The following is a 10,293-nucleotide window of genomic DNA, read 5'->3' on the forward strand; positions in this document are numbered from 1 at the left end:
GGCCCGACACCCCCCCCCCTCCCACCCGTGAAACACAGCAGGTTCCACAGTGAAGGTTGCATTTTCCCTCCATCGAGGAACTTTGATGTAAAATATCTGAAAATGAAGGCGGTCTGGATGTTATCTCCTGTCAGAAGAACGGTGCAACGGTCAAGACACTCCCAATTATTAGTGATAAGATGCAGCACTCTGGGACATATGGTTCCGATTTAATTAGTTGAGCAACATACAACAGTCAGTGTTGAAAGCGGGGGGCGGGGGCCTGCGCTCCAGAGACCTTGGAATGGTGGCCGAGGGATAGTTAATGTGTTTTTATACCGCTGTGGTCGGACTGATGACAACATTTGTCACTTTACACTACATGTTTTAGTTTTCATTAAATCATAGGTTCCTAGATTCTTCTGACCCCCCTCCCCGGCCCACCCCCCTGACAGACACCCACTAAGGCATTATTAGAAGGCCTGGCTTTAAAGGTCACTGAAGGAGAATACGGAGTGATGACCTTTGGAGACACATTTGTTTTGTCAAACATAGTCATTACTGAAAAGACTACGTTTGACAAGTATTTTAATATTTTATATTTTATAAATATATTTTAACTTTCCTCAGAAAATACTTCAAGACAAAAGCTAATCTGTCCGACGTCCGCCTGTGGGGACGCCCGAGGCTGTTGGACAGCCACTGTCAAAGACGTCTCCAGGGCATTGTCCATCATTTCTAAAGCAACAACAACAGTAGCACGGCTGCTATTACCGATTAGCTTCTACTTTAACATATATGGACTAATTGAGTTTGACGAGTTTTTACCCACTGGGATTGGATTTTCACCGAAGAATTCACAGAGAACATCAAAAAACAACACGTTTTGTCACAGCGTTGGGACGGCCATCGTTTTTCAAATCAAATTTGTAACTGAATCATTTCGGGGAGAAACTATCCAGGCGGTAAATGATTCTACAACGATGACAGTTATTTTTTAACTCGTAATTATTTCTGTAACTATTTCTACAAAACACCATTAACTTAAAGGTGATTGTTTTGTAGCATTTTGCTAAGTTATTTAACTACATTTCATAATAACAAAACACAGAGATTTTCGGTACAAAACTGTGTGGATTGGATTATCGTATTTCCAGACTATAAGTCGCTCCGGAGTATAAGTCACACCAGTGCCCTCTAGCGGCTGTCAGTATGAAAATATTGAACATGTAAATTTTCAGTGGTACAGCAGTAGACACTGGTACACAAGCCTAGAGCCCTCCAGCGGCTGTCGGTGTGAAAACAACGAACGTGAAATTATATATTTTAATATAAAAGTCGCACCTGAGTATAAGTCGCAGATCCAGACAAAGGATGAAAAGAAGTGTGACTTTTAGTCCAGAAAATAAATGTAACATAATTATAACAAATCTATTTGTAATGAAGTAAATATGTTGATGTTGAGCTATGCTAACATTTTAGCTGTTGCGCTGGTGAACGCCACAGCTGCACCTGATGTTCTCACTGATTCTGCTTTATTCCTATTATTAAAAAATAAATAAATTCCAGACTTGTGTGTCTGAAAGGCACAGTAACGGAGCTCTCTGTTCCTGTTTGTACAGAAATCTGAGGCGTCATAAAGGTGCGACGCTCCATCTTTGAACTGCCTGTGTAAAAAGGCCTGGTTTATGTGCGTTTGTCCCTCACATGTAGGTTAACTGAAGGTCAAATTCCTCTCCTACAAGAAATAGAGGAGAAGAGAGGAATGTTTAGTTTTCATCTTCAGAAAAAACAGGATCAAAAATAAGGCGTGTTGTTTTCTGTCTTCCCTTTAAAATCGTGTTGAGCCACGAGTTCTCGTCTTTTCTCTGGGATGGGCTTGAAACCTGTGAGCATCATCAGGAACCCTAGGCCACCTACGGAGGAGGTTTGTAAACGCACAGTCATAAAGGGGGGCGCTGTCAAATAAAATTCACCAAGAAAAGGTTTCGATTATTTGGATTGTACATGCAGGTTGCCAGTTCTGTCTGGTGTGAGGGTGTGACCGTGGGCTTTCTCCAAACTAGGGATAAAACCTCCGTCAGTCACTGAAGAGTGGGAAACAATAGTGGAAAAAGTTATACAATAAAGGAAGGTGATGTTTTAAAATACACTGAGAAAGAAAATGATTTGTGAAAATGTGTGCTCCATCTAGTGGATGTATTTATTAACATACCATCACTTTTGGTTGAAACAAATCTCCTATCAGAGTTAAAGATCATCAAGGACCAGAATCACGTTCTCTTCAAAAGTCTTTCTTCCAGTTTTGGAATTAAATCTGAAGTTTGGTGCTAAGGTCCATCAACAGCATTAGCTTCTAGTCGAGGATACGACAAAGTATTTTTAATAATTAAAGTATTTGTTTAGAATAAGAACATTTTTAACTAACCCTAACTCCGCTCCGCTCTTTTGTCGGAAACCTTTCCACTTTGGGCTACGTAGCTACATGCTAGCTTGAGCAGTAGAGCAGCTTGATGACAGGCACATACCATGGTCGTGCTGCAATGCAGTTGTCACACGAGGTGCATTCAGGTACCGCTGGACATTTGAGAATCCGACAATTCAGGACAGTGTTATACAAAAAAAAAAATTTTTATAAACTGTGATTCTTTTGTTGCTTTTTTCCCTTAGTTCCCCTTGCGCCCTCTGGTGGCCACCACTCTGAAACCCACTGCACTGGAATATTTAATCACTGATTGCAGTGATCTTTTTCTTTCAAATAAACTCCTTTAAAATATACTTATATTTATATTTATATATTCCATCTTAATGGTGGGCCTGTTTACAGACTCTAAGTCCCAGGAAAACCTACGTTTTACTGCTCACTTTGAACGTTCTGCAATAATCGGTTACAAATCAGGTTAGGGCATTAGGTTTAATTAGTAGTGAAACGTGTCACAACAAAATCAGCCTGCGTGACCCCTGAACAGTTCAAACCCTGCTGTGACGTCCCTCAGACCCTCGGCAAACACTCTGTCCCACGTGGGCCGTGTTAAGTGGGAAACAACCTCTTTGCATTTGAACACAGCCCATGGGTCACCAGAGGGCGCCCACAAAAATCACTTTACATGCTAATGTGTAATTAAATATATGGAGAGTTCAGGAGAAGCACTCGGCCCGTGGCAGCGACTGAAGATTTCTTTTCCATTCATGCGGCTCGAATCCCCTTTTTTCCGGTAATACAATGTTTACACATGTGACCGCAGAAGCCGACGTACAGGGTTTACATCAAAAGACTTTATAGAAAGCTCAAAGAAAACCGATCTGTCCGATGCGGCCTGTTTTAAAAGGGAGTTGACCTCTTGGTCTCAAGTATCAGGTGACCCTTAAAGGATTAGCTGGTCTTAACGGCACCAGTTCAAGTCACACTCACATCTGCCATCATCAGCTATCACTTGTTTCCCAGAGGATGCTTTCATAAAAGCCCAGACAGCTGCCTCCGTGGACGACACGCAGACGTCCCAGAGTCCTGTTGTTGTGGATGTGGTTCATGTAACGTAACACACAGAGCCACCAAAACATGTCCGTGCTAATAATAAACTTGGTGACTTACACTCACTGGTCAACAGTGACTGTTGTTCTAAGACTGACGTAAACGTTTTGTTAATGTCAGTTCTGTTTTTCTTTGTCAGTCATGTTACCTTTTATTTGGTTCGTTTATTCATTTTATTTGTAATTAGCCGTCAAAATTAAACAATTTTGACTTTAGGAGCTAAGTTACACTTTTGTCCAATTTTGTAGTAATATTTTGAACTTATTCTGTGTTGAAGGAAAACATTTTCTTCAACAGCAGTAGGACAAAAGTGGAGCTCATCAGCACCGTACGGTGGAGGAACAGTGAAGTGGCGTTCTAAGAGCGTGGCTAAAACGAGGCTAACTGTAGCCACGCCGCAGTCAGCTTTTCACAGCCCCATCATTAAAAACAGACCACGTTAACCAACAGTCGGCAGTTGCTGGACATTTGCCAGACAAATATAGTTTTACTGCTGTTTTAAACGATTGTTTTTATAGGACAGTTTGTGTTTCTTTACGATGGAACACAGTCTGCAAACCATTTTGCCAAAGTTAATCGCTTCACGGTGCGGCAGCGTTCACGCCGACCTGCACATACCAAACCAAACATGTAACCACTCACAGAAACACACGCTTCTCAGCTAAATGAGTGCATACTTCCATTTTCAACTTTGGCAGCCAATCAGAGCTAAATCGTGAGTGACATCATCGTCTCTCAAACTTGACAGCAACTAGAAATATGAAATGTTCTGGAGGAGAACATGAATATTTTGGATTTAGTTATCTTTTCATTATCAGCATACCATAGAATACACCTGCACCCCCCCCCCCCACCCCCGCCCACCCTACAGCCCTATAACTCAGAGAGTCTAGACCCCGACTCTGTGTCCCTCATCTGAACTGATCAAAATCACTAGCTTCAGACCTCAGTGAAAACGTGGACTTTTCCTTGAACTGCGTTCTCTTCCAAAAAGCTGCGGTAACCGTGGGTTCATCCACGGCCTCTGGTACGTTCCACTGCTTCAGGGTGTGTCGACAGAAAATGTTAGTCTGAGAGTCGGTGTCCAAATATTCCCTGTGGAATTATAAAAAAACCTGTGATCTTGTTATTTTTTTTTGATGAACCCTTGATATATGAGACTTGAACGTGAACGTGTTTGTCTTCTTGACCTTTCTTCCTTTCAAGGGCAAAGAAAGTGATGAACAGCCACAGCTGAGCGTGGATGTTGGGGAGCAACACGCCGAGGCCCTGGAGGAGAACGCAGACAAGGGAGTCGATCTGGTTTACTCCCTAAATGATCGGCCGCCGTGGTACCTCTGCATCCTGCTGGGCTTCCAGGTAACCTCAGGTCGCGCCGTGACGTCACCCACTCTTTAGAATTAGGACTGGGTTTTAACTCACCAACACAGTTTAAAGTCTGCTTCAGGTTTGGACAAACATGTGGGGGCTGCACGGTGGCTACGCGGCGGCTGCGCGGTGGCTGCGCGGTGGCTGCGCGGTGGCTACGCGGCGGCTGCGCGGTGCTGTGCATTTAAAGCTTATTGTCAACTATGGTTTAAATGCATGGCAGAATACAAGGGTCAAAAAGACGATGAAAAATGAGTTCAAAAGGTCTGGAACAACAGCAGCAGCAGCAGCAGCAGTAGCAGCAGCAACAGCAGCAGCAGCAGTAACAGCAGCAGCAGTAACAGCAGCAACAGCAACAGCAGCAGCAGCAGCAGCAGTAACAGCAGTAACAGGAGCAGCAGCAGCAGCAGCAACAGCAGCAGTAGCAGCAGCAGCAGCAGTAACAGCAGCAGGAACAGTAACAGCAGCAGCAGCAGCAGCAACAACAGCGGTAACAGCAGCAGCAGCAGCAGCAGTAGCAGCAGCAACAGCAGCAGCAGCAGCAGCAGCAGTAGCAGCAGCAACAGCAGCAGCAGCAGCAGCAGTAACAGCCTTGTGGAGTGGAGTTCATCTGTGTTAGCATGTATTTGAAGTTTTTTGTTTTTTTTTTAATAAATAATTGAGAAATCAAGGCAAACACACGTTTGTTTGTTTTTAAAAATTGTCTGCAGATTTTAAACATTTCAATCAAGATTCTTCTGATTTCTTCCGCCCAAATAAATTTGGACAGGAAAAGACTTTTCCAAGTAATTCTACAAAGAATCGTTGTTATTTACAGTGTGAGTACGGAGGTTTTGACAACTGTGACCACTATCTTAACGTTGATTCATTTCATTCCTTCATGACCGTTGCCAGACTGCTGTAACGGTCACCTCCTCGAAGGACAACTGACCATCCACAGAACACATCAAAGGTGAAAAGTCACCAGGACTTTGTCCTCTACAGTTTGTCCTCCGTCCTCTGTGACACAATCACAGAAAATGCAATGTTTGAAAACATGCCCTGATCCTGAGGTTTAAATCATAAAAAAGAGAACAGCTTTATCTCCCCCAGAGGAAAGTGTCTTTTCTTCCAGCCTTCTGTCGGATCCTGTTTCCTTTTCAACTAGAAAAACAAGCTACATTTTCCTTTGGGATGGTTCTCTTTCTCCAACCTTCTCATGTCACACCACTATTTTCATATGGACAGAATGTGCCTCAGTTTCCTGAAGAGTGTGTGGCAGGTGAGGAGCTGACGTCTTCACAGTAAGAACAACAAAGGCACTGGTCCCACAGAGGAGTTCAAAGGTGGAGCCAAGGAATGATTAAAATCATTTTGGGACGTTGTTGCTAAGGTTTTGTTGTCAGCTGGCCCGTTCCCTGGATTTGTTAACGTTTTCTATCAAATACAACAGACCAAACGAACAAACAGCCAGCAGGTGGCAGTAATGCAACGACCAGGAAGCAAAGGCATTTTGGACACAACAAGAAAACGTATGAGAAGATGAATGAATCTTTCACCTCCTTCTCATCACTTATGGACGCAGATATTTATAACCTAGTATTTCATACAACAAAATGCCAGAAATGGGGAATTTTGGAAAAGGTTTTCGGTAGGTGTACAGCTACCACAGCAATCGGCGCTCTGCGCTGTAGTGTCCCCAGCGCTGTTCCTAAATCCCGTGGATCATGTCTTGTGGTCCGTGCGGCAGAGAAACTTTACGTCAACGTCAGCGACAGTGTTCAGACCAGGATGGGACCAAATGTGAACACGGTGGAGGGGAATCCCTGGTGTGTTCAACCCCAAAACGAACAAAAAAAACCCCAACAACCTGTTCTGGAATCAACCAGATGCTTCCTGTGACCAGAATTATAATAATACAACCGTCTAGTTTCTCCTGTGGGTAAAATACCACTGAGGCTCTTTGAAGAAACACATTCTAATTATGACAGATCTACCGTGGATTTTCGGAATTTGCAGAATCCTGGAGAACCTGTAATCATTCAAGGCAAAATAAGACGATTCTCACACACGGATTAGTGTGTGAGGAATGTGTTGCTGGAGGAGAAGTTAAAATGACTTCAGGTTTAAATCTGTTTTCACATTTCTATGGAAAAACATTCACAGGTAAAAAAAACAAACAAACAAAAACAACAACAAATAAACAAAGAAGCAAAAACACAGTTTTCATTTAACCAGCTGTGAATGTGAACATTTTGGGATTTCAATTCTTCAGACTTTGACAACAATGATGCTAATGCTAACATTACAGCTACATTCTTAGCTTTGTTTTAACAGAACACAAAAATATCCTTAATATAAAATGTATCCGTCTTATTCCAATTAAATATTGTGACTTCAAAATATATAATAATAATTATTATTTTTGGTGATAGTATGAACTTTCGTTCCACCAAACACCAACTAGACGTTCCAGAGTCCAGTACACTGTAAACTCACTGCAGTTTTTGACCTTGGACTGTCCTCCAGTCCAGCACAGGACTGAGACAAACACGTTTTCTTAATCTTAATCTGTCTTAATCCAGAAGGAAGCACGTTTGCACTTTTACTCGTGGAAAACAAAAACAACAATCTAACCATGTCACGTAGCCAAAACATTCCACACAGCTCCCCCTGCCTGTTTGTCAGTAAACGTCTGTTGACTGGATGATCATTTGGGATGAAAACAGGTGATTGATTAATGTCGATTAATGTCAACTACAGCAAAACAGAAGAAAAACAAACCAAAAAACCGTGGACATTTCCATGTGACTTGAGGGAGTTGTTGGTTAGAAAATCCTCCCGTAAATCTGCTGAGGCCGATCGACATCTGTCTTCATTTAATGGACACTGAGAGGAAAAGATAAAAGATCACAACAAGGTTGGACTCGTGTCAGAGGCAGACGTGTGTCTGTTCAGTGAGAATCAAACACCAGGGGTCGCTGCTGCTGTTGGAGTATAGTTTGAGATATGAAGTTAAAGTCTTAATGGTTTTATGTTTCATTTGATGTTAACATTCAACTACAAACAGTTCCTTCTCACGTGCTGATCTCAGCTGTATTTGTCGGAGGACCAGTTTTCTTCTGGACTTGGGGAAAGAACAAATGAAATGAAATAAACATCACATTATTATTGGATGTTTAGTGACACTGTGAAGTGGTTGTTTCTTTTGGTCAACAGTCTCACAGTTGTTGTTGTTGTTGTTGTTGTTGTTGGTTCTCCCTCCACAGCATTACATCCTGGCCTTCGGCGGCATCATCGCGATCCCCCTCATCCTGGCCGAGCCCCTCTGTATCAGGGACAACAACGAGGCCAAGAGCCAACTCATCTCCACGATATTCTTTGTGTCTGGACTATGTACACTGCTCCAGACAGCTGTGGGTACCAGGTAACTCAACACACACACACACACACACACACACACAGTACATAATGTTTCTTTTTTACTCCTCCTCATAGACATGACCCCTCCTCACCCTAACCTTCCTCCTGCCTCATCTTTATCTTCATCTTCATCTTCATCTTCATCATGGTCCGACCCTCGTTCTGTTTCCAACTGTAGAAAACCTCTCACTCTTAAAGTCCCTTCTCTCTCAGTGGACAAAGACAAAATGGTCCAAAAATCAGTGGTTTTTTTTAAAGAACCCCACGAGTATAGCTATCCAAGAACACACACACACACACACACACTTCCTTGTTGTCTTTTTTACACATTTAAACATTTAGTACACCATCGATAGACTGTGACCTGTGTGTGTGTGTGTGTGTGTGTGTGTGTGAGAGGTTCAAGATTTACAGCATGTCCTCACTGAGGAAGTGTCCCAGTTAAGATTGTTGCAGGACGGACGTCTGTCCCAGTTAAGAATGTTGCAGGACGGACGTCTGTCCCAGTTAAGAATGTTGCAGGACGGACGTCTGTCCCAGTTAAGAATGTTGCAGGACGGACGTCAGTTAAGATTGTTGCAGGACGGACGTCTGTCCCAGTTAAGAATGTTGCAGGACGGACGTCCGTCTCGTCCTTCTTTCACAACTCGATTCAAGTCAATGTCCCTGATAAAGTATTTACACAGTCAGTGGTGAAAAACTGTCTGAGCCAATCAGGTGAAGACGAAAACACAACAAACAGAGTCTAACCCCAACCAGTTTTATTAAAGATACAGAAAAGATATGGAGAGTGGACCCTAGAACTGAACTGAAGCTCGTGGTCCTTGGAGGACACCTGGCCGGGGTCAGATATCTAGAGGTGGGTAGAGTAGCCAAAAACTGTACTCAAGTAAAAGTACTGTTACTTCAGAATAATATTACTCAAGTAGAAGTAAAAAGTAGCTATCCAAATAATTACTTGAGTAGGAGTAAAAAAGTACTTGGTGAAAATACTACTTAAGTACTGAGTAACTGTTGAGCGACACAGTCATGCGAGATCCTGGATCATGGACGAACAGAGAACCGGACACTGGATCGCTAAAGCTAAAGCTAAAGCTAAAGCTGGATCCAGGATCTGTGTAACGAGTAACGAGCTCAGTGTGGCCTGATGTAGTGGAGTAAGAGTACTGTGACATCTTCATAAATCTACTCAAGTAAATGTAACTCGTGACTACCCACCTCTGGTCATTAGGTAATATGTCCTCTTTCTAAAAAAGAAATTGCTTTTGTAGAAAATATTTTGGATTTTCATCAAAGCGCACCTCTGATGCTGCACAAAGGTGGTTTCTCTTTGAAATATCCTTGATTTGTTTTTACAATGGATTTGTGAAATGATTCATCAGTCCAACACAAACACCGATCACAACAACAGCCTCTGCTGTGCTGCCTCCATGTGAAAACATGTCGTACTTTGACAGGAAGCCCAAACAAACACGTTTTTTTGTTTGAGTTTCTTCAGCTTCACACTCTGGCAAGAGCTTAAAAGCACAAAAAACACTGCCAATGCTTTGGCACTAAGTACCTATACTTCTAAATACTTCTTGAAGCTGGTTTAGAAAGTACTTTGGATAAAAGAGAAGGGATTAAACCGGTCCAGGGAACCCTAAAAGAACATTCAGCACCTAACACCAAGACACAAAGAGACAAACACGATCAGCGGCGTCTTCGTATTGAGAGTTTCTGTTTATGTTCCCCAAAATAAAAGAACACTTAAAACAAGCTGGACTTGAGTCCTTAGATGAGACACAGAAGTTCTCACCCTACGTGGTATTTAGCAAAAAATACCACGTGCACCAAAAGGTACCAGCGTCGGTAAAAACTAACCTCTAACAACTTCAAAGTGTAAGTCAATCAGTTCAATGGTCCATTAGACACATGCTTTAAAATGAGAGCTGACACTGGTAAACACCCAGACGGTCACCTGGTGTCCCAGACGGTCACCTGGTGTCTCAGACGGTCACCTGGTGTCTCAG

At 42.6% G+C, this 10,293-nt stretch overlaps 1 protein-coding gene across 1 annotated transcript in view; it reads left to right on the top strand.

Annotated features, from left to right (window-relative positions):
- Positions 1 to 10,293, top strand: part of LOC103379526 (solute carrier family 23 member 1) — a 26,838-nt gene that overhangs the window by 1,279 nt on the left and 15,266 nt on the right. The window contains exons 2-3 of the mRNA XM_025056298.1: positions 4,671 to 4,870; positions 8,128 to 8,285. Coding sequence (XP_024912066.1) covers positions 4,671 to 4,870; positions 8,128 to 8,285 — 358 coding nt within the window. The remainder of the gene's footprint in view (positions 1 to 4,670; positions 4,871 to 8,127; positions 8,286 to 10,293) is intronic.

Source organism: Cynoglossus semilaevis, chromosome 6 (assembly GCF_000523025.1).
Source record: "Cynoglossus semilaevis isolate Cse_v1.0 chromosome 6, Cse_v1.0, whole genome shotgun sequence".
NCBI classification, from domain to species: Eukaryota; Metazoa; Chordata; class Actinopteri; order Pleuronectiformes; family Cynoglossidae; genus Cynoglossus; species Cynoglossus semilaevis.